This window comes from Lactuca virosa, chromosome 1, assembly GCF_052849685.1.
Source record: "Lactuca virosa cultivar CGN04683 chromosome 1, Lactuca_virosa_CGN04683_v6, whole genome shotgun sequence".
Classification (NCBI taxonomy): Eukaryota; Viridiplantae; Streptophyta; class Magnoliopsida; order Asterales; family Asteraceae; genus Lactuca; species Lactuca virosa.
In genome coordinates, this window is record NC_136426.1 from 213,005,025 (window position 1) to 213,032,956 (window position 27,932).

The 27,932-nt window shown below is 32.1% G+C and overlaps 1 protein-coding gene and 1 long non-coding RNA gene across 9 annotated transcripts; both read left to right on the forward strand.

The window, feature by feature from the left end:
- Window positions 1–7,827: 7,827 nt before the first annotated feature.
- Window positions 7,828–10,821, forward strand: LOC145164601 (uncharacterized). 6 transcript variants are annotated; one of them, XR_013739837.1, is made up of 6 exons: window positions 7,829–8,381; window positions 8,545–8,596; window positions 8,759–8,798; window positions 9,224–9,475; window positions 9,757–9,892; window positions 10,278–10,821. It is a non-coding gene; the product is annotated as an uncharacterized LOC145164601 (long non-coding RNA). The 6 variants fall into 6 exon arrangements; XR_013739836.1 differs by having other exon boundaries at window positions 7,828–8,381; window positions 8,542–8,596; window positions 9,224–9,892; XR_013739839.1 differs by having other exon boundaries at window positions 7,828–8,381; window positions 8,759–8,793; window positions 9,224–9,892.
- Window positions 10,822–10,902: 81 nt separating this feature from the next.
- Window positions 10,903–14,062, forward strand: LOC145164589 (uncharacterized). 3 transcript variants are annotated; one of them, XM_079083309.1, is made up of 6 exons: window positions 10,903–11,033; window positions 11,107–11,642; window positions 11,796–11,982; window positions 12,633–12,868; window positions 13,589–13,653; window positions 13,842–14,062. In XM_079083309.1, exons 2-4 carry the CDS (start codon window positions 11,222–11,224, stop codon window positions 12,724–12,726), a joined length of 702 nt encoding a protein of 233 aa, XP_078939435.1. In that variant the 5' UTR covers window positions 10,903–11,033; window positions 11,107–11,221; the 3' UTR covers window positions 12,727–12,868; window positions 13,589–13,653; window positions 13,842–14,062. The 3 variants fall into 3 exon arrangements, with proteins under 3 accessions (XP_078939435.1, XP_078939427.1, XP_078939433.1); XM_079083301.1 differs by having other exon boundaries at window positions 11,107–11,982; XM_079083307.1 differs by having other exon boundaries at window positions 11,107–11,982; window positions 13,589–13,649.
- The last annotated feature ends 13,870 nt before the right edge of the window (window positions 14,063–27,932 follow it).

A 27,932-nucleotide genomic window follows, 5' to 3' on the forward strand; every position in this document is an offset into this window, starting at 1 on the left:
CAGCTTCCTTAGGACTTCATTTATGACTTAATCGAGTAAGTCCTTACGTCCAAACTGTAGATCCAGGTCCTTTAAGGCCTCCTAAACCATAAAGTCGCAAACTTTATGTGCTTGCATGCATGGTTGGGTCAAAACATGATTTTGGTTCTTTTAACAAGCTTTAAGACCAACTAGCACTTGCATGGTTGTGGCTTAACCATCAAGGTCCGATTTTTATGACCATAGGTGCTTCTAAGAGTCCAAAAGGACATCTCTTATGCTCTGAAACTAACAATACTCAAGCATCCTCAACAATGGAGTCTAAAAGTGACCTTAAACACCCCCAAAAACAAATCTAAGCATACAATGGCCAAGTATGGAACTTGATACCTCAAAAGAGTCAGAAGTGATGCCAATCTCCTGGATCTACAAGCTCTTGGTGGATCCTTGCTTCTTCTTCAAGCTCCTTTCTTCCCTTATCACTAACACAACACACAAACACTCTCAAAAGGCTTCCAAATCACAAAGGCACACAAATATGAGCTAGGGTTTTCATGGTGGCCGTCTATGGGTGAAGGGAGGCTGAGCAAACATGGGTAATGTTCTTTATATAGGGAGTAAACCCTAAATTTTAGGGTTTTAAGGATCTGCACACGTACGCTGCGCGTACTCTTGGTACGTTGGGCGTACGTGCATGGCTTCTGCGGTCCATTCTCATAAGTACGCTGAGCGTACATGGCAATGTACCCCCCCCCCCCCGGTGTACGATGTGTCCTCAGCCCACTTGTAAGGGCCCAAAGGTCAAGCCCAAACCAAACAATTCCACAGTTCAATTAGGATAACAATATTAAATACCTGGAAATTCCCGGATGTTACACAAAAATCGAGCGATCTAAAATTTGAATTTCGGGTTGTGCACTGTTATGCCAAATCTTAGAAAATTCATAACTTCCTCATACAAAGTCAGATTTGGGCGTTCTTTTTTATGAACGCTCTCGGTTTAACGTATACTACAACTTTCATTTAGATTGCTAAGGCTAAAAAGTACTCTATCGTAAATTCACTATTTACGTCACGTAGTGTCGTGTCGGTTTTGTCGCGAAACTTCAACGGGCCATAACTTCTTCGTTATAACTCGGATTTCGGCGTTCTTTACATGTACGGAACCCTTGTGACATATTCTACAACTTGGTTAAGATTATTTATTCTAAATAATCTTTTGTCGAAAAGTCGTTTTCGACACTTATTGTCTCTAAATTGACTAGCCCGAATCTGCGGGCGTTACAATATCCATATTGTTTGTGGACCGTTTTCCCATCATTTTATCCCCACACCCGTAGGTTAATTGATCCTTCCAGTTTCTTCCTTCCACCGCTTCTTATCCAAACCTTCTCTTCTGATGTAAGGTTTTTGCCCCGTTTTTTTTTCATGCCAGTCCTCTTCGATCGCAGAATTTCGTCTCTCAATCAAGTATATATATTCTCCTTAATTCTACCTATTACGCTGTGCATTGTTGTCGCAATTTCATGTCGATTTGTGTTTTAATGGTTGTGAGGCTGTAGAAATTCCGATTGAGATCTGATTTTTTTTCTTCTTTTGTTTTCGATGTTTGTGTTTTCTTTTATGGTGATTTTCACAGCATAATTGAACTTCTGAACTTAAAATTTCTCTTTTTCGTTTTATGAGGAAGTGCTGTTTGTCGGTTGCAGAATTGAAAGATATTGAAAGGTTGTGCGTGTGTTAATCAGAAATTTCTGTTAATTTTTGTTATTTTATACCGTATAAAAATAGTAGAGATTAAGGATTTCAAGGTGATTGCCTAATGTGTTGGTATAAATTCATACTCCGGGTATCTATCACTACACAACCTTTGAAATTTTAGCCCCAAATTTATACCAAAACCATGGAAATAATAGTCTATTGGCAAAATAGTCTTACGATTTCTGTTATAATATAAAAATTTCTTGATGTTTTTAGAACAATATTTTTTCTATATGTGTATAACTGCACATCACTATTGAATTTCCCAAAGTATCGATTAGCTTTATATAGTTCCATGTTTGATTTTTTAATAAATAAAGCTTTTAAAAAAATACTTATTTATTCATGGGTAAATTACTTGTAATATACACGAAATCTCCATCATTTTATTCTAAACAATTGATTGATTTGGTTGTCGTTTATAAGTAATTTCACTTCAAGATAAATATGGTTAAGGACAAAATTTTACCTATAAAATGTGCAACATTCATTTTATTTAAAGAGAGAAAAAGAAAACCTTTTGACAGCGCCACCTCAACATTGTGTGTGTTATGACAAAAAAAAAGTAGTATCCTTTAAGAAAATATTATTATATTGTATTTATTATTTAATTTAGGGCGTATTTGACACGGAGCTTTTGGAAGCGTTTGAGAGTTTCTAGCTTTTACCTTTTAACAAAAAGCTCTAGTTTAAACAAAAAACTTCGTTTGACAGTACGAGCTTTAGCTTTTAATTTAAACAAAACACTCCAAATCTAAAAGCTACTTCATGTAGCGTTTAACAAAACGCTACTAAGCTTTTGAAATCAATTTCCATAATCACCCTTAAAAATATATTTAAATATTTATTTATTTTTAATCAGTTGTCCGTTTATGTAATTTTATATATTTAAAAAGCTTCCAGCTACTTTTGTCAAACACTCATATAACAAATAACAACTACAGCTTCCTGCTATCAGCTACCAGCTACCAGCTACCCGCTATACGCTACCTGCTACCCGCTTCTAGCTAACAGTTACTTTTGCCAAACACGTCCTTAGTCTATCATGTTTTATTTTTTGACACAAATTTGTAAATTAAAATATATAGTTACAGATTAAACAAATTGTTCACTGTTGCGTGATATCAGATACGTGGTTTCACCAGCATACACTTCTTCAAATAGGTTACCTACTTTTCATGATCCAAATTCCCTATTTCTTTCTTCATAAAGTGATTTATTGCCATTTTCTTTTATTTTCTATGTTACATGTTCATATTTTGATGGATTATAAGGTGTGATTTCTGATTTATGGCCATTTTCAGTTATTGTCTAGGTTACATTTGTGTAACCTGCCATATGTAAGTACAATTCAACGTTTTTATGGGTGAACATCTCAATTGAAGGTTTGCAGGCTTTATTAATATTTATTTTCTTAATTTACAGATGGTGAAACTATGCTCAGACCTTACGTTTGGCTTTACTTGATGTTTACTTATGTTAGGAAGACATCAATAACACAATAATCACATTCCTGTTCTATTCAAGTTTTCATTTTGATTTTGTTATGAATCATTTTTAGTTAGACTATAATTGGGTCCAGAAATCTACAAGCAACAACTAATTTTAGCTTAGATTTTCGATTTAATTTTAGGGTTTTTAAGTTTATCTATTGAAATCAAACCATCATTGTTATTGGGAGATTTATTAATGGTATACACTTCATATGACCATTTTGTGATTTGGATAATGTATTGAATACATTTTCAATTTGATTTGAGCAATAATCATCCTTTATCAATGTAGTTGGCTTCTAATATTGGAAATATTAATTGTAGCTGTTCGTTTTTCAACTGGAGAGGATCCTTGGCCGATGTTTGGTTAATATCATGAGTTTATTTCCCAAAATGGTATTTCAAAGGTATTACAGAAAATCCAACAACTTCATCACCTATTGTAAAGAAATTTGCTTATCGAATATGTTTTATGTTTACTTTTTTTTTATTCATTTTTGTGTGTCTTCTTCCCTAATGTGTTAACGCTCATGAGTTATACTCTGTTTTTGTTCTATCTATATTGGAGTGTATTGGTTTTAGTGTTAACAAAGGTGATGATTGCTGACATTGGTTTTGATTTACTGTGTTTTACTTCTCATTTGGTCGCACATTAATCGAGACGCATATGACCTTATACACAAAGAAGTCAAAGGAACACATGTATATTATTTTCCAAGTGTTTTTATTCTATTTTTTCTAAGTCTTTGCTTCTTATTTCCATGTAAATAGCTCCTGTATTGCATTTTGCATTTTGCATTGGACCTTATAAAATAGAAACACATGCCAAGTATGATGTGTTTTTACTTTTCTGCCATTTGAACCCTATGATTTTTTTAGAGCTTATTTACTTACTATTTCTCTTATTGCAGGTGTCAAACTCCACATATGATTCCCAAAGTAACTTGAAGAGTGTGTAGGAGTTGATCTACAAGAGAGGATATAATGAGCTTCACAAGGAAAGAATCCCATTAACAGACAACTCCATTGTTGAGCAGGTTTTGGTTTTTGCAATTTATTTTTATTTCTTTACCAAAAAACAAAGTACATTGTCATTTGGTTCGTTTTTCATATTTAGGTGGTAAATGCACTAAATATCAATGTACTTTGAATTTACACCTTTTTTTATTTTATGCAATCTGTTTTCATTTTTTTCCAAAAAACAGAGTACATTGCTATTTTTTGTAATTTTTCAGATCTAGGTAGTAATTATACTAAATATGTAACACCCATACAAATCATGCCAAATTTGAACTTTTAAAAACATTTCAAAACCATTAATTCATTACAACTTATTTTCAAAATATATATTATCAGAGTTTTTCCCAGAAACATAAACAAGACATGAGGAGCTGTACGATCACACATTCGCCTTGCCGCGATCCCCTGATGTACCTGAAACAATAAACTGAAACTATAAGCCCGAAAGCTTAGTGAGTTCCCCCAAAATACCCATACCCACAACAATACACAAATGATCATAAACAACATACCATGGGTCCAGTCCACCATCGGGTTGGAATTCCCCAGGCCCTCAACCATCAGGTTGGAATGCCAACATACTATGAGTCCAATCATCCTCGGGATGGAATATCTCAGGCCCACAACCAACAGGTTGGAATGCACCCATACTATGAGTCCAATCATCCTCGAGATGGAATACTCACGACCTACAACCAACAGGTTGGAATGCCCAGGTCTATTGGCTTTCGCACAAAGCAGATAAGCCTCAACCGCCAAACAAGCATGTGCACATATAACAGATAATCACATAACAGTCTATAGACAATAACTGATCCAACGGATCATACCACATAGCACATAATACCATCCTACCTACCAGGATACCGATCTAACAGATCATATCACATACCACATAATACCATCCTACCCACTAGGATACCGATCTAACAGATCATACTAACATAACATATCTAGATAACAATCCAAAGGGTCGGCCTTGGTGCCTTAGAACCTTGAGTATAATGAGGATAACACACCTCACGAATGTCGCACCGAAGTGATAAGCTCAACTCTCGAATAACCGACATGAACTCCATCACCTATAGTTACCATAAAACCATTTCCATAGATTTCCAAATTACCAAAATACTCCCAGAGGTCAAACTGGTCGACCCTTGGTCAAAGTCAACGTCAAAGTCAACAATCAAGGTTAATAGTCCATGTTGACCCGACTCGTCGAGTGCAGTTCACCGACTCGTCGAGTCCTTCCTGAACTCAAGAAGTTGTGAAATCCTTGGTTGACTCGTTGAGGTTCCCTGCAACTCGCCGAGTTCATGCGTGTCCAAATGTCTGGAAAACCCTAGTTGACTCGCCGAGTCACACCACTGACTCGCCGAGTTCATGTAGAAGTCCTTGCACGACAATCTTCATCGGACTCGCCGAGTTGGCCATGCAACTCGTCGAGTCCCTTCAATCCATTATCCATTCAGATGCTTTTTAAGCCATTTTAAGGTTCCATATTGCAGATCCGGCTTCCCAATGCATGTTTATCACGTAAAGTTGCAAACTTTACGTGCATGCAAGGCTCTAAAGACTTATAATGTCAAAACCAAGCTTGTAATGGAGTTTTACACCTAAGGAGAGGTTCATACTTGCTAAAGCTGGAAGCTTTATCGACTAAGAGACCAAAGAGAGTTCAGATCTGAAGTTGCAACTTCATATCTTAGCTCATACCCAAGAATAGCTTTTTAATATGCTAGAAAAGCCCTAATCTTTAGCCAAATGAGATCTGGAAGGAAATGAGGTCAAGGTAACGACTTGATACCTTCAAATGATGCTAAGCTGAGGTAATATTCAGATCCACACATGTTCCTTGCTTCAAGCTTCTCTCACTAAGATCCACCTTCCAAAGCTTAACACACACAAATGGAGCACACACACACACGTATTAGGGTTTGCTGAGCTCTCAAGGGACAGTAAGGAGGCCAAAGGAGGCTAGTGATCCCTTAAATAGGGTGCAAAACCCCGGAAATTAGGGTTTCATCCTCCAGCTCCTACTCGTCGAGTCCTATCTTGGACTCGGCGAGTAGGTCACTTAAACACGTGGACCAACCCGCTGCTACTTGACGAGTCAGGGAAACCTACTCGTCGAGTATACCTTGAAATCATGAAAATTTATAACCATAAATCAATACCTGAGAATCGGTACGTTACAAAATACTAATCTACTATCAGTTTGCACATTTTTTTTGGATGTTTGCAAATCATTATCAAGGTATCTACATAACTAAGCTTAACTTCTCTATCTATAATCAAGTGTTGTCCGAATAGATGTTTCTAAAAAATATTCGGCCAATTGACTATACACTTGACAAATGACAAGAAAGGATTGTTAGAAATGTTTCAGCTCCATAAAGCAACTCCTGATGAATTTTAGTTAGTGAAAACAGAATATTAAAATTTATTATTAGAGAAGGTAACAAAATTGTGAAGAAGAAAAAGTGACACCTTTTACACAATATATATTACTCATGAATCGTGATACCTTTTTATTTATATTGTAGGATAAATTAAGCAACAAACGCGAAGATCTTTTACTTGAGAAAAAATCAAGGAATGTAGATGAACAAGAACAAATTACTATAAATAATAGAGTACTCAGAAAGCAAAGATGGCTTTGAGGTATTTTAGATATTTTTTTTTGCATGTTAGATATATTGGGATTGTTATTTATTATATTTAATTTTTAATAGGACACACACTCTAAACTTTACAGTAAGCTTTTTTTACAATCATTTATGGTTCTTTAGTTAATTAAATCTCTCACCGTTTTAACAAAATCATCTTATTTGACGTATTATTCAATCACAAAAACCCACCATTTTCCTAACAAATAATTGATTTAACATGTAAATCTTCCATTGAATTAATTTCTTTTATTACATACTTTCCAACCCTTTCTTTTCACTTATTAGTTTAATTTCTATTTTACAAAACTTCTTGAAGGATTGCACTACCCATTTGTTGACTTGGTTTACCTTTGTTTGACCAATAAGTTCCTACAATAAATTATTGTAGTTGGAGATAGTCTTCTTTGACTAATATATAATCTAAAAGTTGGAGGCTTAGGCTTTACGGAGTGGGATGCGGTTTGGAACCGCGATGGTGACACGTGGCCATGGAACACCGCCCCCAGGGCGCGGTTAGGTGCGGCTAAGACCGTGGTTTGTGATTGGTTGTTGGTGGGTGTGACCGTTGGGGGCATAAATGAATTGATTTATTTATTTATTTATTTTTTCTTTTTTGCCTTTTGAAAGTGTGCCACCACTCCCTTGGTGTGGCAAGAAACCACACTTGTGTGGTAAAAAATGACATGGCGGAGGAGGGAGTGCGGTTTCGGTGGCACCATACCCTCCAGCCTTATATCAAGGTGCTAAGATAGGTTTTTATGCTGCATAGATAAAGCTTAGGGGCAAAAAAGTCAAAAAAAAAAATTCAAAAAAATGGCAGCAAAAAGCGACTGTTTCCTACATCCTCTATAAAGAGCATTTTCGGTAGTTACAACTTTCTCCTAATAACTCAGATGGACAAAATTCAAAAACTGAAGTGATGAAATGCTATTTAATTATATAAAATTTTCGGTGGATTTCTTTTAATATATTTTTTTTTTACTTTTCAATATTTACAACGTGTTCTATTATGCCTGATTCACCGTCACTTTAACCAAAATTAGTGTATCCACGCTTCATTCCTTGGTCACCGCCTCTTTATCCACCTTCGAGATATTACCGTCTCCACCGCTTCATTCCTTGGTCACTGACTGATCTATCTACCTTCCGGCGCTCGCCTCTCCTACAAATCCAAACCGCCTTGCAGAAACCGTCGTTTCCCCCATCGACAAAGACGTCCTTATTCCTGTTGTTCGGATCGGAGCTGGAGTCGGGTAAACCACCAACGATTACAATATGTGCCCTTTCTCATGCTTTCCAGAAATCTCCGACTGAGAGTCCGATTACGGTTCTTGGACACACTCACTAGACGTGTATCTGGAACGACCCGGTTATGCACAAACAAATATCAAGCTTATCTACTTTTTATTGAAAGACACATCGCTATCTCACACACGGGAAGTAGTATTTATTAGAGGTATAGGTTTTGATAATTTATCGTTTTCCTCTCATCACCGTCTTTCTTTCTCTGAATAGAAACCACGCTTCAGGTCCTTTGGATTCCATTTACATCGATAACCTAATATTGATGATTATCTTTTTTTTTTTTTTTTGAAATTGGTTGGTTGATGCGATAGCAGGTAGCTAAACTACAGAGGGTTTTTCTGCTGCTGTTCATCCTATCTTACCCAGGTGAAAGAGTCTCTTCTTTACCTCATGTTTTTTGTTCTTAGATTGTGATTGTAGAAGATAAATTAAAGTATTTTGTTGATGTGCATTTAAAGTTTATAGATGGTGTTTCCGATGTGTTTTTTGGGGAAAAATGAACTATATTTTTTTTATCTATTCTTATAGGCTAAAACTCATCTTCAAACAGAGATCCCAACAAAGTAAGGTATTGTCTCACAATCCTATTACGTTTCATATGGTTGTTGCTTTTGTGTTCAGTTTCTTACAGTCGTACATAATTATGTGGATTTATGAAGTTAAAGAATCTGATTTACAGTTTTTGTGTTCATTTGAATATGTTAGATCTAAAGCTGATTTCCAATTTCTGGGTTGGGTTCAGATGAATGTGTTGCTTGCTTTCTTTTGTTTAACAAGGATATAGTTTGATAAATATATTATGCACACCATGTGGTTGATTATGTCAAATTAAAACAATTGGGGCGAGGTTTTTTTAGGTAAAATGAAGGGATTTATTTATCGATATTTCTTATAATTTTTATTTGAGTTTTGGGTCATCATGTGTGGTCAACGTATATGCTTTCATTAATATATTCTCATATCTTGAAAACGCTAACCGTTTATGCTGTACAGGTGTTAATTTACTTTCTGCCCTCTTACACATTGATAAAGAGAAGAGAATAGAAGAGTACTGATGGTATCTTCACCAAATCATAATGACATGGTATTCCTAAAGGTACTCGCTCTGTTCTACAAATTTTGATATCTTCGTGCTTACTGAAGGTCATTGGAGACCCGCTTTTGCTGCCCTATTGATTCATGGCTTTTGATTCATCATTTATGAGGAGTGTTTTTCATCCTTCTTTTGATATGCCGAAAAAATTGGTAAGTAAGACCCAATTTCTTTCGTCAGTAGGTTAATTGGAGTCTCGAGTGGCTTTTTTGATTATGAACTCACAGATTCTATGTAACTAATGAAGGAGTTTTTGACCATATAGGTGTTTTTAAAAAACTTATTTACCCAATGGGTATACTTTTAAACTTATTTACCATGTAGGGGTTATTTAGCAATTTAATAAAAAAAATAAAAATAACAGTGCCCTAATTTACTTCTTACTGAAACCGATTCTTACCCTTCGTCTTCTTCCATCGTCGACGACTGCAAGACTCCGATAATCTATTGATTTCAGCGACTTCGGCGGCAAGAGCATCATCTCCGACACACCACTTCCGGCGACTCCACCACTGCCGGCCACTCCGGTGGCGACCCCAGCGACGTAATCAGCGACTTCGGCCTTCCAGGTATGTTTTCAATTAGAACTTTGATTTTAGGCTATAATTGCTTCATTTATGTGTTTGTTAGGGTGTAATTGCTTCGATTTTTAGTTTAGATTCATTTGAAATTTGATTTTTGATTTCTATATTTGTAAAATCGATTCCTGTTTGATTAGATTTTGTGAAATTCGTTTTTTAGGCTGTAATTGCTTCAATCACGTGTTTTTTAGGCTATAATTGCTTCGATTTTAGTTTAGATTCGTTTGAAATTCGATTTTTGATTTCTATATTTGTGAAATCGATTTCTGTTTGTTAGGGTTGGTTTGTTTGATAGAATGCTGTTTGATTTTTTGATTTCAATATCTTCAATCACACTTTTTAAATTCTGTTTTTTTTATGTATTTGATTGTAGATGGATGCTAATGTCATATTAGACATTGTTCACAATGAGGATTTCCACTCAATCTCTCGAGTTGTTGTTGCAAGAAATGCAATAGCAATTGATAATGAAGTTGCTGCAAATGATGTGTTAGAAGAAGATGAAATTGGTGAAGAAGATGAAATTGGAGAAGAAGATGATGAAGAATCTTTTGAAGTTCCTTCAACTTTTACTACTATGGAGGAAACAAATATAACTACGGATAGCAATTGGATTGTGTCACAATTAGCGAGCAACAATGATTTTACACAACTCTTTCAAAAAAAAAAGAATGATTTTACACAAGAGTTGGGAAAAGATTCTTTCAAGGATAAAGAAGAACTTATTAGAGCTATCAAGCTTTATAGTATTAAGACACATAAACAGTTTGAGGTTGTTGAGACACGTCCAACTCTATGGACCATAAGATGCAAGTTACATTTACAATCCGGTTGCAAATGGCAAGTTCGTGCAATCAAACGAAAACGAAGTGGATATTTTGAAATTACAAAGTATACCGGTCCACATACTTGCAATGGGAGTTGATGGTAATAATCAAATTTTGCCACTAGCATTTGCAATTGTAGAAAATGAATCATATGATAGTTGGAATTGGTTTCTTTCTTATATCAAGATTCATGTGGTAAAAGAACGTGAACGTATTTGTTTAATTTTTGATCGTCATCTTGGAATCCTAAAGGCAGTCAATCAACATGGATCGCCATGGTTAGAGCCACGTGGTTTTCATAGGTATTGTTTATAACACACATTATGTTTATTTTTTTTTAACTTTATAACTCACATTATTATTTTTTATTTATAGGTATTGTTTACGTCATTTTATCAACAACTTTTATGAGAAGTTTCGTAATTCATAATTGAAAGCTCTAGCTTATCGTGCCGAGAGTCAAAATCAAGTTCAGAAATTCAACTCAATCATGGAAGAAATTGGGAAGCTAAATCCACAAGCTAGACAATGGCTAGAGAGTCATCCACTTGATAGATGGACACTTGCACATGATGGTGGGAGGAGATATGGGTTGCTCACAACAAATTTGTCGGAGATTTTTAATAGTGTCCTTAAAGGTGCCCGTTTTTTACCAATCACGGCTTGTGTCCAACTTACTTTTTATAGATTGGTGCATTACTTTGAGGTGAGACGCCCTTTAGAAAATAGTTCACGAGCTAATGGAGATGCATATACCCCTCATGTTCTTGTCAAACAAGTAGCTTTGATGTCAAAAGCAAGTGCACATTCCTTGAGATCTTTTAATCGAGAGAAAGGTATATTTGAGTTGATAACTCAAAGAGGAAGAAATGTGCAAGTAGTTAATTTGGAGCAAAAAACTTGCACATGTGGTAAGTGGGAAGTGTTTAAATATCATTGTTCTCATGTCTTAAGTGTATGTGCCACACTTTCTTTGAATAGTTGGCAATATGTTGATAAATGTTATTCAATTGTAAAATATTGTGATACTTGGGCTTCTGAATTTTCCCCACTTCCTCATGAAGCGTATTGGCCACAATCAATGTTTAAAGAATTTCTTCCAAATTTAGAGCTCTTACGGAATAAAAAAGGTCGTCCCCGTTCAACAAGACTTCGAAATGGAATGGACATTAAAGAAGGAAGAAAAGCAAACCATTGTGGAATTTGTAAGCAAAGTGGTCACAATCGAAAAAAATGTCCGTCTAAACCAAGGTAAATTAAGACATTCAATATTTTTTTTTTCATTCGTATAACTTTATATCTTATTTTTTATTTATTGTTTTTGCATATAGTGGTTATCGAATCAAAGTTATTTGGAATGTTTCTTATTTTCTTTTGTCTTTTGTAACAAACGATTGTCGGGTTTGTACTTAAAATATTTTACTTATGAATTTTTTTTTAGTTTAAGATGTTGGTTTAAATTTAAAAAATTGTTGGTTGGTTTAAATTTTAAAAGTTATTTCTTGGTTTTTATAAGAAGATTTGTTAAATATAATGATGTTTGTAAAAAACAATTAATAAACAGTAAAAGCAAAGAAAAGCTAAAAAAAATTATTATATTAAATAAATAAAGAATTGGTTACAGTGAAGGTTTAGACTTTAGAGTGCAAATAAAGTTTTACTTTGTGGCCTATGCACGTATGAAAGAAGGAAAAAGAAAAGAGCATCACATGTTTTAAAAAATAATATAAAATATTAAATAACCCTATATGGTAAATATGTTTAAAAGTATACCTATATGGTAAATAAGTTTTTCAAAAACACCTCTATGGTCAAAAACTCCTAATGAAGATATTCGGTTAGATTTGTGTTTGATTTCCAGTTTTTTAGGAAAGTTAAGAAGAAATAAACTATTTTTGCAGGTGGCCAATCATACCACAACCCCCGCGAAGGATGTATAATGATGCAAAGAATCATGCCTCAAGAGCTCTTGAGAGAGGTCTTGATCAGGATTGAATCATCTGAAAATAAGTGGCCTTCCCGGAAGAATGTTGTTGGTTGTGCTACTGTTTGTAGGAGTTGGAGAGAGATCATGAAGGAGATTGTTAAGAGGCCTAAGATTTCCGGGATGTTGACTTTCCCAATTTCTGTCAAGCAGGTTTACCTCAATTCCTAAAACTGACTGATTGTTTAATTTTTATTGTGTGCCCTCGATGATTATCAATCGTTTTAGGGTTGGGATCTTTGTTGTATGATTTACTATTTGGGTAGATTTTTGTTGTGTGGTGATTATCTATAACTTTTATAAGGATTTTGTTGGGTGTAGACAAAGGAATACACAAGGGATTGATTGTGTTAATCACATAAGGAAACAAATATTAGAATACATATATGGTACATGGGATGAGAAATTAAGAAATCTCTATATTTATTAAACCTGTATGATCCACTATTAGGGTTGATTATGTGGTACTTATTCAGTATTTCACTGTGCATGTATGGCAACCGACAACCTGACCGTTTGTTTGGTATTCTGATTTCTGAATGATGAGCTAAATGATAAATAACTACCATTTTAACCCTATGTATGAATAAGTATTAAATGAAAACATGGTTGTTTGATAAGTTTTCTTAACTAACAGAAAATTACAATCTAAATGAGAAAAGAAACAGAATAATATCACACCTATTTGAATAACATAAGATATAATCAACCAAGATTCGTGAAAATTTACTAAAATTATAAAGAAAACACCATAAAACAATAGAATCAACAAATGAAATACACCTTGCTCAAATAAATACCAATAATATTGTCTTTCATTTTTCACCTTTTATTTGTAATTTATTCAATTTTTTTATTTTTCTTAATAATCAGGTTCTTAAAGCTCTCATAGGGAATAATGTTGAGATTGGTGCAAATTCATGCATTGATAGAGGCAGGTAAGCTTATATTGTTTTCTTTTTACAAGTTAATACACTTGGAGCCTTGATGTTTCTAATTATACAAAATGACATATCAACCCTTTGTGCAGTTGGATGGATGATAATATTTTGAAAAAAACGGTTTCCAATTTCTGTTTATGAATACGATTTTCGTAACTTTTTTAACTGTTTTATTCTTTTTGTAGATCTCTCGAGATGATGAAATAACCAGACCTCATCATTAATTTTAAATCTATCAGGCTTTTGCGAGGTAGAGTTACTGATAGTTTCATTGTCCGAATGTATACATTGAATACAAATGTTGATTTAGTAAATGTGGCTTCTTTCTGTATATGATTATGAACTGAACTTTTATAAACCTTTGTTCACAATGTTCATCCTCAATAAACTCTTCCCATTTTGTCCATTTCTTTGGCGTATCCAACCCCGCAAAGCGGGGTTCTTCCCTAGTTTATATAAAAATATGAAAACAATCTTTTTATCAGTTTCCTAAATCTAGATGCACTTTCTAAAAATCAAATTTATCCTAATATACATGTTTTATCTTTAGTAAATTCTTTTCCATTTTAATGGTAAAAATGGATCTTTTTTCCAAAGAAATAGGACGAGTTAAAAGCTTCCAATGTTTGACTTTGTTTTGACAAACCAAATGGCCCTAATTGGTTTTTGTTATTACTCTTTACAAGTGTCGAAGTGTGCAATTGTAATGCTTCCCTTGAGATTTTTCATATTGTCGCTAGCTTTGAGTCCCAAGCAGTAAAGGAAAGTAGATACAACAGAAAACGAAAAGTTATGGATAAATGATTTTTAAAAAAATATTTGAAAAAGTTACGATTGATTAATGGAAATGGAATAAAAAATTGGGAAGTTTGTAAATTGGGTTGGATAAAATGAGGAAATATTACTTTTATATATTTTCTTGATCCTTTTATGTTTTACATGGTAGAATGATGTACGATGTTCTAAAGACATAATCGGGGAAGTTTCAAAAACTCACAACGTTGCCCAGTGATCTTTGATCTTTAAACAATACTTCTCAACCACTATGTACAGACACGCCGGACATGAAACACCGCCAGACATGAAACACCGGAGGACATGACCATTTTGGCATTAAAGCACTCCTGAAATCCAACAACCCAGACGGCCTTCAAACCGGATTCTCCGTACCGCGAGTAGTTAAAAAGACATTATAACGACACTTATATAAGTAATAATAATAGCCCAAATATTTATTATAAGTTCATAATAACAATACTAATAATAAATATAAGCTATATTTAAAATAGGGTAAGCGTATCTCACTTAAGGGCTGATAATATTAAAGTATTCAACTTTTTTGGAATTATGGTCTGCTTTAATGGGATTTACATTATATTACATACTTAAACCAATGACTTTGAAAATATTCCAATTAAACATCCTATTTTCATTTTAGTTAATATTTATATAAATATTAACCATAAGGTACCTTTGTGAACAGTTCTTACCTATCATTGGTGGGTTTTTCCTTTTTTGTTTTCTTTTATTTTTTTTCTCTGATTATTGTTTTTTTAATGGTTGATGTCTGGATTATTGTTTAAACACGTATTGTGTTATTAATTGTTTAAACACGTATTGTTTAAAATGAAAGTAGAATGTTATTAATCGGTAATATTTCAAAGCATGATGTTTTAAAATGACATACAATTAAATCTGATCTTTGATTTAAACGGATTCTTCCAGTTTTTTATGATATAGTGATAAGTTTAAATGCATAAAAAGATAGAACTATAATTTACCACAATTTTTCTTTTCTTATTTTTTATAAAATATTGACATAACTCACTATAACTATTAATAACAATCAACGAAAATTAACAACAATTTCTTAGCTCAATAAACGATAAAAAAACAAAAACAAAATTTTAAACTATCTCAAAATCTTATTAATCTAGCTATTATCTTTATGATTTTACGAATCCTATTGAATTTAAATAATCAAAATAAAATGTTCATGTCAATTATATTTGTTTTTATATAAAGAATTCAATGCTAAAACTCAAATATGACATCTTTTTTTTTATAACTTTTACTAATTATTAGCATTTTATTCAACCAATAAAAAAATATAACTTTTTAATTTGAAAAAACCACTAATTTATCCTAATTTTAAATTTATAAACATATCCTAAAACTATCTGGATTATCTATCCTAACTAAATATGTGGTGGATACGACTTAATTTGACTTTTTCTTATCCCTCCAAACTTTCAAGACTCAATTGTTTTCATTCCTCTCATGCTCCTGAAAAACGGTATATTTTATTGTGTTTTTGTTTCTACGTTTTTACTTCATGCTTTATAGTGTTATTAACATTAAAAAAAAAAAAAAGCATACTTTTATTTTTGTACAGCCACAGACAACATTTTCCCCCCACTATTTATCAGATTCAAACAGGTACCTCTCTCCATGTTTTTGAAAATGTGTTCGTGATTTGCAATCAATGTTAAATGTATCACGTTAATATCTATGTGTTTCTTTTTTCTTTACTTCTTTTGATTATTTGACCCTAAAGCATAAAACAACTATAAAAAATCATGTTGCTATTTTTTGCATTTTTATATATTATTATACAATACATGTATGACTACTTTTATATAGGCAATTCCTTGAACAATGTGACCACTATATGCACATGAATTAAGCAAAATAAATTAAAAGCATGTTTGAGTTGAATATTATACCTAATACGGTTTCTCATCAAAATCTTCAAGCCATATACACCAAAAGTAAATCATGAGATTCAATAAACACAACAAATGTATAATCTACATCAAAGTTTGACAATTTACCAATTACAACAACCAACTTTATTTTTATTTCATTTTTTAAGCAATAAACTTTGAATATCTACCAAGTACATCATCCTACATTTATTTTATTTCGTATTAAAATGAAAGTATGATGATGTAATTGGTAAATTTGAAAAAGTACATTGATGTAAAGAGAAGTAAAATTAATGTAGGTTATTGAAATAGGTATATTTTCAAAGTACATTGCTAATACGAAAAAAATGATTTAATACTTAATTACACCAGATTTGTATAACTTACTCAATCTTGAACTAAATTTGTATCTCATAAATGAAACCAAAAAATCAAAATGAAGAAAATATAGATACATTTTCTAAATTGAAAGCATAGATTAGTTTACGGCTAGAAAATAACGTACTTAGTCTTCCGAATGCCTTAAAATCAAAATCCATATGATGTTTACCTACAACATATGTAGAAACCATCAACAAGTATAATGCCTTAAGCTCTTCTTAACTTTTATAATAATAATAATAATAAAAGAATGATATTTAAAGCTCTTAATCCATTAAGCTCTTTGTTTAAGGCTTAATAGTATGTTGTAGTTTAAATATTAATTCAGTGGTTGTCCATTAACAGTTTAAATTTTGAATTAAAAGGACTAAAATGTCAATTTATCTAAAAAACTACCAAAGTTTTGATCATGACCTTGAAATTTGTACTTCGACAATTTACACCCAACCTGTTTTTCCTTTACAAATTTGGTACTTTCAGAAATTACCAAATACCCCTTCAAGGATCTTGAATGTATGCATGACTCCTATTTACAATATTTCTTACATTTAGGTTTTATACCCTAAACTAAATGTCATGGTACTTTTTTTCTATATATAAATTTTACATATTAATTAAAATTCATAATATTATTTATACTTTAATAATTTTGTTTTAAATATGAATCATTTTGACAGTTAAATGGTGGAACCACTAATGTTGAAGAAAATATTAAGGTTGAAGCACAAGGTCCATCGGTTGAGCAGACTCACGAGTTGTTGGAAGTATTTGATCTTGATGGAAAAGGTTCATCACCCAAGTAGACTCGGGAGTTGGAATTTCATGATCTAGTTGAGCAAACTCACGAGTTATTGGAAGTATTTAATCTTGAAGAAAAAAAAGGTTCATCAAGCGAGCAGACTCAGGAGTTGGAATTTCATGATCTAGGAAAAGGTCCAGAATCTGAGGGACAAAAGAATCAAGATCTTCCTAGTTTGTCAAAGCAAGAACCCAATGTAGATAAAGATTATGTTTTTGTTAGGAGGTTTGTCATTGTCTAATAGACATAAATACATGTGTGTGTGTGAGTGCACACACACATTGTTGATATTAATACTAAATGCAGGAATACAAGATTTGAAAATACACTGACCGTTAATTTACACGAGCTACGTATTTGTGAGGCATTGTGGAGGGTAAAAGATTACATTAATTTTGGTCTAAAGGGTGGCAGTAAGTATCTATTTCATCATCATCATCATCATCATCATCATCATCATATATATATATATATATATATATATATATATATATATATATATATATATATATCCGGTAGGAAATGAAAAACAAATAAAAAGAATAAGAATGTAAGAAAGATTTATATCAAAAAGATAAAATTATAAATGTATAAAATCAGTTTTTTAACTGGTTTTATAATTTATATAATAATTAAGGAAATCACATTTTGAATTATGTAACTAAAAGTTCGTTTTTTTATACATTTATAGTTCTACCCTTTTGATATAAATCTTTCTTACATTTTTATTATTTTTAGATTTTTTTCCATTTCCTACCGAATATATATATATATATATATATATATATATATATATATATATATATATATATATATATATACACACGATGATGATGATGATGATGATGAAATAGATACTTACTGTCACCTCTTAGACCAAAATTAAGGTAATCTTTTAACCTCCACAATGCCTCACAAATAAGTAGCTTGTGTAAATTAACGGTCAGTGTATTTTCAAATCCTGCATTCCTGCATTTAGTATTAATATCAACAGTCAGTGTGTGTTTGTGTGCATTCAAACACACATATGTATTTATGTCTATTAGACAGTGACAAACTTCCTAATAAAAACAGAATAGTTATCTATTTTGGGTTCTTGCTATGACAAACCAGGAAGATCTTGATTCTTTTGTCCCTCTGGGCCTTTTCCAAGATCATGAAATTTCAACTCCTGAGTCAGCTCGGTTGATGAACCTTTTTTTCTTCAAGATCAAATACATCCAACAACTCATAAGTCTGCTCAACTAGATCATAAAATTCCAACTCCTACTCTGGTGATAAACCTTTTCCCTCAAGATCAAATACTTCCAACAACTCGTGAGTCTGCTCAACTGATGGAACTTGTGCTTCAACCTCAACATTTTCTTCAACATGAGAGGTTCCACCATTTAACTGTCAAAATGATTCATATTTAAATAAAGATTATTAAAGTATAAATAATATTATGAATTTTAATTAATATCTAAAATTTATATAAAAAAAAGTACCATAACATTTGGTTGAAAGGGTATAAAATATATAAAACCTAAATGTAAGAAATATTATAAATAGGAGTCATGCATACATTCAAGAACCTTGAAGGGGTATTTGGTAACTTCTAAAAGTACCAAATTTGTAAAGGAAAAACAGGTTGGGGTGTAAATTGTCAAAGTACAAAATTCAGGGTCATGATCAAAACTTTGGTAGTTTTTGAGATAAATTGACATTTAGTCATTTTAATTCAAAACTAAAACTGTTAATGGACAACCACTAAATGAATATTTAAACTACAATATAATATTAAGTCTTAAACCAAGAGCTTAATGGATTAAGAGCTTCAAATTTCATTCTTTTTTTTTATAAAAGTCAAGAAGAGCTTAAGGCATTATACTTGCTATTATTAAGTAAATTAATGGCTCCTTGTGATTTTTCTAATCCACTTTTAAATCCCTAAGATGCCTTCATTATTAACCTAACACATTATACTAAGCATGTACAAAGTGAGCATGTTGAAATGAAGGATAAAAACAAGCAAGCTTGACTTCCATGACCATGTGAAGCAAATATGGGTGTGAATAGCTAGTAGATCAACCCTTAGAACTACCCATGGACAATTAAAAAAAGAGTATATGCACTTACTATCCATGGACAATTAAAAAGAGAGTATATGCACTTACGAGAGAGAGAGAGAGGAAAGAAATTTTCGAGTTTAGGGCTCAAACTTGCTATGATTAAGTCTTAAGACTTCCCTGTATACAATCATCCAAATAAATCCCAAGTGTTGTAAAAGGATTAACCAAGGAATTCCAAACAAGTTGGTATGATTTAAGAGAGTGGATAAACAGATGCAGATTATAAATCTTAACGATGCCTTTTTTCTAACTAGTCACATAGCGGGAGAAATGTATGACAACAACGAATGAAAAATAACATGAAATCTAATTTACGCTGGAAATAGCTGCATCCTCATTGAAATTTGAGGAACTCGTCAATGAGGTTAGGGTTTTGGTTTCCAGGATTTTTGAATTTTGACTATGGTCTCTTGCTCCCTTTCTTCTTTTTGTTGTTATTCTTCTTTCCATCCATTAAGCTTCACCTACTTAGTTCACGACAGGCGCTAATGAGAGCAGAAATGAGAGTATACAGATGAGAAAAAGAAATGAGGGAGATAAAAGCGAGAAAGGAGAGACAGAAGTAGAATCAAGAGCAGAAACCCATTAACATGGCAATAGAAATTGTACAATTTTTTGTCCTGTATGAAAAGAATCAAAGGAATTGGGGCTTTGTGCCCTTCGTTTTTTTCCTGATCGAGAAAAGAAATAGAGACATGAACGAAAACTGACAGAAACGCGAAGGCAGAGAGATGTTTTTGGTCCGGTAGTTTCATATATTGAGGAAAGGAAAAGGGAAATCGAAGGAAACAACAAATGACTTAGTGGAGGAAATCAATCGCAAAGAGAAAGGGGGTCTGTTTCCTGGCTGATCGATGGTGAGGAAGAACGAGCGGAGGCAGGAAGGGAGATGCACCTCCGGTGCCTAACTGGTTCGAAGAGGGAGAAGTTTGGCTGGACCGAAGAGGAAAGGAACAAAAGTAGCGAGGTTTCTCTTCTTCTAATCTGGCAGTGTGTGCGAAGGGGAAGGACCAAAAGGGGGCTGTCGCCTCCCGTATTTGCACCAGAAAACACCCACTCGGTGGTGTATTTAGGCTACAAAATAAATTAGAAAAAGGGTGTTGGTCTAATGAGCAAAGTATACAGCGACAGTAGGGGGTGGTTTGGTCTGTTGTGGAGTTTACAGATAACAATCTCAAATCCTTTCAATTCATCCTTTTTTGTTAAATATAAATCCCATAAATCCTATTTCTAAACTACTTTTTTTTTATTAGGAAACTATAACTCTTAAACCCTTAGGAATGACACATTTTAAAAGACCTTAATACCACTAAACCAAAAGCATTTTGTTATAATTTTTATATTCTTTGAGTTCAACTTGATTAAAACTAAACTCTAATAAAAATAAAAATTGTAATAAGAAAAAAAATTAAAATATAATATCACTTAGAAAAAAAAATTATGGGATCATATAGTAAATACACAAACGAATCATATTGTACTGTTTTGCATTTGAAAAAAAAATGTCATTCTTTTTGCAATGTTGTAAAAGTCCTTAAGAGTTGTCAAAATGGTCAACTAGTCAGTAGCAAGTATTTAGTGTAATACGAAATTAATTTTGGAAAAATTATATATATAAAAATATCACAAGTTTCTTAAAATTTATAACAAAATATGTGAATATCAATAATAAGTATAGGTTTCAAAAAAAATTTAAGTTTGACCGACAGAGTTTTCCGAGTTATCTCAGTTTGACCGATTTTCTCCAAGTTAAACTAGAGTTAGACTGAGTTGGACCCGAATTTAACCGAGTAACAAAAATGTTGACCGAGGTTCACCGAGTCTGAGTATTTTTTGCAGATTCCTGATAAAGCGTCTCGGAACATGTCCGATTCCGAATACTCGACCAGGTAGACAAGTTTTACAATATTGCTTTTATGTAGACACATCTAACAAACACAAACCAACAAATAATGATATATTTCGGTGGTGTTCTTTTTGGAATACAATATGTTTCCAAATACATAAAATACATCCCTCATCTTACCTCTCATAAGGGTTAACCAGGGTTAATAACCCACTATCAGTTGAAAGAAAATAATTTACATGGTGAAACTAATTATTAAAAGAAAACCAAACGTTAATGGATATTCCAAGAAATAGAATTTTGAAAAGGTGGTGTGAGGGAGAGTTGTGTGGGGTTCATTTGTGTTTATTATTATTATTATTATTATTAGAGCATACAATCTTTAGTAAACAAGTTAAAACTACAATCATTTTGTAAAAGTTTTTTTTTTTAAATACCATACTTCAGCTAAAAACTCTAGAAAAATAGCAATGTATTTGAAAGTATTATACTATAATAAATAAATCATCGAATGTATGTGGATCCCAATGCATTGTCTATAAGAAAAAATAAACAACTTTTTATAAATGATATATAACTATAATTGGTGTCTAAGTACCATGCTATATGGTAATAAATAAAAGTAGAATGCTACAAAAGAAAGACGTAAAATCGATCCATTATTTAACATTGGTCAATCAGGCCACCTGACGCGTATAACAGTAAAAAGATTTCAACTATAAAATAGATTTCAAGTTTCAAACAATAACTAATCACTAACTATTATCTCTAAGTCCCTATTTAAACAAATCTAATTGCTAATTTCTAATTTTTCAACACAATGACAAATAATAGAAATTTGAAATAACCTAACAATATAAAATAGGATTGAGACATTGATTTAATTAGATTGCTTACTTGTTTCATTGTGCAAAGTAGAGGAAAGCTCAAAGCCCATCGGCCAGAAGGGGATGTCAGCGGCAACATCTACAACAACGTCTGCGATACCTTATGTTTTCTTAAATTGCTTCTCGTTTTTTTCTTTTATTTTTATTTTTTTTTTTTTTTTAACAATTGTGTATAAGAATTGGGCTATATCTTATTCTACTAAAAGATTTGGGCTATTAATTTTGGGCTTAAACAAAATAGAATAGAAATGACTAGTCTTAGAATATAGTTGAACCAAAACACCTATTTTTTTCGAGTGATCATGTGATAACTTTTTATCATAAAAAGGTAGCTTTGCCCCGGACATTATAACTAGATTGGTGGCAAATGGTCATATTTATGTTGCATTTAAAACTTATTTGCATTTTCTTATATTTTGATTTTTTAATTATCGTTAGTTGATTAATAACTAATTTCCGTTAATAATGTTAATTTTAACTAGGGAAGGAACCATGCTTTGCATGGGTTGGGAAAGGTTTTGTTTTTTCCAAAATATTTGATCAGGAAGCATAACACATAAAATATAGAAGGGAACTATGGAAAGTATCAATGATCTTTTACATTTTTACAAAGATCAGCAATCTGATTTAAAATCACCCCTTAGTAGCAACAAACTTTCATTTTTCACATCTAATTATCCACATAACCCAAATAAGGGTTGTTGCATTCATACCTTGTTAAAAAATAAAATGACAAATTGATAGTACAATCAGCAAAAAATGATCACTTGCTTAATTTGCATGAAAAATTGCTCTTGTGACCTGATAATACCTTGTCTTCTTCCTACACAATAAAGTAATTTAAAACCAATCAGTTTCACTAATTAGAATGAAAGGCATGTTGTGAAGTCAATGTGAATAAAGTTATATTAGATATAATTAATTAATGCCTAATACAATGACTTCATAGCTATTCAAAGTCTTAATAATTACCTAAAGTACATCTAAATATCTTTCTTTCTGGGCAAAGATTTTATTAATAATAATATCAATTAAAAGGATTCCTCAAAACAAAACTTGCAAATCTTATCAAAATTCTATTTTCACATTACTGTTAATTTGTTTAAAGCTTAACTAACTGTTCATATAATAAAAAATTTGAAAACACAACAGCGACACCAAAAGAAATATGTCTAAAAAAAGCCAAAATGAAGAATATCGATCAACAAAACATAAGAATAATCGAAGAAAACCATGGAATAGTTGATATGTTTGATGTTAGAGCTTTGTTATATATGGCTCTGGAAAGTTGTTCGAACAAATAAATAAAACATACAGATAATTAAAGATTTCCTAAAAATTTAAGTTTTTGAAAGTCTTTTAGTTGAGGCATTTTATCAAACAGGTTCTATGCATACCAAATAAATATATACTAACGTTAAATTTGAAGGCAACTAAACCCAAAAGAATCAATTCCATAAAACCAATATCCTAATAACAATGTAAAACTCATAAGAGGCACGATCGTTAATTGCAAAAATAATAACCCAACACAATAGTAAAACTGTAAAAGCAAATTAAGAATAAATTTTTTAAATCGACGAAGATTTTGGATGATGGGCATTCCTTCATCAAATGAAAATTATAAAGGGTTATTTCCATAAAAGACCCTATATTTTGACTTTTTTTCTTTTTAGACCTAAAATTTTTTTCTTTTCCGAAAAAGACCCAACTTTTACATGTTACTTGTTATTTTAGACCCTAACAGGTCACCAAAAGGGAAATTGAGTATTTTTATTTCATAAAAGATCCTATATTTTGTATTTTTTTCCAGTTTAGACCTAAAATGTTTTTTATTTCAAGACTAGTTGTATAAAAAACGTGATTATATCCTTTTAGTTTAAACATAGACATCGATTTAAACAATGTAATTATTATGCCTACATTTATTTATGATTGGACAATTTCTTTGTCCACGTATATTTAAAAAAAAAAGTAGTTGTAAAACTTATTTCTTCACTACACCAAGTTTATGTAGCTTAATTTCGTCAGGATATAAAAAACATAATTATATTCTTTTAGTTTAAATAATAGACAACGATTTAACTTTTGCATCTTTTGGCATCGTATTGATTTACGTATGAAACATTTTTTTAAACCATTACACATACAACGATTTAACTTTTGCATTAATTTATGCTCAAATGGTTTCATTCTCATAATATAGTTTTATGTATTTATATGTGATGTTAACAATTTTTAAGAATGTCTTAAACTTGAATCTGATATATCTAAACAAAACTATTACGAATGTTTAGGATTAATATTTTTATGTATGTATTTGATATAATTATAACATATTATTCAATAATGGCATGGCCGGTCTTGGAGATGTATATATCCTCAAATGCCCAGGACGAGTCAGGGAAAAATGACCCCTATCGTGTAACGCCCGTAGATCAGGGCTAGTCAATTTAGAGACGATAAGCGTCAAATATGACTTGTTGATAGAAGAGTGTTTTGAATATATAATCTTAACCAAGTGGTAGTATATGTCACAAGGTTTCCGTACATATAAAGAACGCTGAAATTCGAGTTATAACGAAGAAGTTATGACATGTCGAAGTTTCGCGACAGATCCGGTACGACACTGCGTGACGTAAATAGTGAATTTACGATAGAGCTATATTTAGCCTTAGTGGTCTAAACAAAAGCCGTAGAATACGTTAACCCAAGAGCGTGCATTAAAAGAACGCCTAAATCTGAATTCGTATGAGGAAGTTATGATTTTTCTAAGTTTCAGCTTAGTAGTATGCAGCCCAAAGTTCGAATATGAGATTGAGCGATATTTAGCCAAAACAATCTAAATGAGAATTGAAGATAGTAGTCCGACGGTAAAAAGACAGACAAAAACGGACGTCGGATGAAGAAGTTATGAGTTTATAACGGAGTTTTCCTGTCCCGGCCTACTAAAAATAATATAATAAAAATAAAGTCAAAATTAGCCGACGGAGTCTAAACGAGAGTTGTAGAGCATAATCTCACCTACGCGTGCATATAAAGAACTTCAAAAACGGAACTCGTATGCGAGAGATATGAATTTCTGAAGTTCGGAACACAAACTTCGAGGTTATGTCAGAGGTCACGACGTGAGCACAGTGTTCAAGACGTGAGCAGAGACTGGACGTCTTCCAGAGCAAGTAGACGAGTGACGAACGCAGTAACCTACTAGGCTCACGACGTGAGAGAGGGAAATATGTCCAAACTCACGAAATTAGTATAATAGACAAACTAAAAAAATATATTTTGTATACAGTTTGTTAAATTACGTGGTATGTTTTTTTTTCTACAAATAAAAAAAGTTGTTATTATGCTAAAAGATTCTTCCTAGCCATGTATTATCCATGTTACCAAAAAATATCAAATTAACATCAAACTTTTTATTAGCGGTAATAATAACATTTTTTATAAACAATATATCAGGTTTAATGATATAATATATATCCAATATAAAGTTTAATTATATCTTTTATACAAAAATAAATTTTGCAATTCTTCTAGGTTATATTCGCTCAAAAGATAATAGATTAGATAACATTTTTTAGTTTATACATGTATACTTTCTTTTTTGGTGTAGTCAATAAGTACCTTATATATCTGGTCTTGAAGATTATAACCAATTTTAAAGTTGAGTTTATTTTGAAAAAAAAAAACATTTTAGGTCTGAAATGGAAAAAACTATAAAATATAGGATCTTTTATGAAAAAAAAAATACCTAATTTACCTGTTGGTGACCTGCTAGGGTCTGAAATAACAAGTAACAGGTAAAAGTTGGGTCTTTTTCGGAAAATAAAAAAGTTCTAGGTCTAAAAAGAAAAAAAACCAAAATATAAGGTCTTTTATGGAAATAACCCAATTATAAATTGAAATCTGTAGAAGATAGGGATGAATACAATACCTCTGGTATACGAATCATAGAGAATAATCCAATCCAAGTGAAGAGGCCAAAAATCATCGTCTGAAGCACGGTCGGTGAGTAGTGGGTTGTTGTAGTTGGCAGAAGTTGACATGATAGTAGGGATGGCGATATATTCTGGTTGAGAACGGTGACGATGGCATTCGACAAACATCGAAGGAGGTTCACCTTGGGTTGTGAAGATCGATCGGATGCTTCTGGATACAAATAGGTGAGGCGGTGATTATGTAGATTGGAGAAACAAATAGAAAGCTTTAAAAAGGGGGCAACGAAGAGGGTTTTTCTTACCGGGTCACTCATCGGCCGACATGATTTCGTTTCACGGTGGCGCCGATTTGATTTTGTGAGTGTTAGGGGTGTTTGGCTTGTCTTTTTGAGAGGCAAAAGTCCTTTTTGGAAAAGTTACAAAAAGTCAGGTTTTCCTAACTTTTCCTAAAAAATCAGTTTTCCTTCTATCTAAAATCCAAAAGTAACTTTTAAAATGTTTTTACCAAACATCTTTTGCCCTCTATCTTTTCCAAAAAGGACTTTTGTCTCTCAAAAAGACAAACCAAACACCCCCTTAATATGGTTCCATCAAGAAGCGAGAAGAAAACGATAAGCGTGACTGGATCAGAAGAAAAGAAGGGAGAATATCATCTCTTGGCAATAAAGTGGACGGTGGTCGAAGGATCTGGAATTAAAAGGTTTAACCATGTGGTAACCCGATGAACAGTGTCTAGGGTTAAGCATTATTCATACGTGAACACGAAATTTATATATATATATATATATATATATATATATATATATATATATATATATATGCTTAGGTTATTTTGTTTAAAGTAATTATTGTGTTATTGTATGCATAAATGTGGGCCAATCAAATTTACTTATTTTAAGAAAGTGATTAATATATATTATTGAATTAAATATAATTGAAAAAATCATCTTAATTAATTACAAGGGTAATTTAGTCAATTAATATAGATTTAATGAAGGAAAATTGCATTTTTTAAGGAATCATATATTCTATTAATTTTAAAAATCCGATTTTACGAATTATAATTCTTTTAATTCGGACATTCTGACAGAATATGTTTATGAGTATATTCAAAAATAAAAATTTTCTTGAACCATAAATAATAAAAATATTCTTGAACCTATTTCTTGATGATGACTTTAAAAACTTCTTGAAGAATAACAACTTCTTGTAGAATAACAAAATCTTGAACAATCAATTGAAGAATAAAAACAAAAAATACATTATTTCTTATAGAATACGGGTAACATTTTTAAGAATTACATTTATTCTTAAAAGAATAAAACTAAAAAACAATAAAAAAGGGGAAGAAAACATCAAAATCTAACAACGACTAATACATTCTAAAAGAATAATGTGGTCCGTTCTTCAAACATCAACTTCTGTGATTCCAACAGAATTGGAATTCGTCATTCCATTCCAACAGAATTGGAATTCGTCATTCCATTCCAATAGAATTGGAATCTCACCAATATCATCCATTGAATCATCTACATGAATGAATAAGATTATTCCAAGATTCACAATGTACAGACAGGATCTGAAGTAACAAAAAAAGATATTA

Coding starts and splice junctions, on each gene's coding strand:
- LOC145164589 (XM_079083301.1), top strand. CDS start 11,222: ATGGAAGAAATTGGGAAGCTAAATCCACAAGCTAGACAATGGCTAGAG. Junction 11,983..12,632: donor AAATGTCCGTCTAAACCAAG/GTAAATTAAGAC, acceptor CTATTTTTGCAG/GTGGCCAATCATACCACAAC.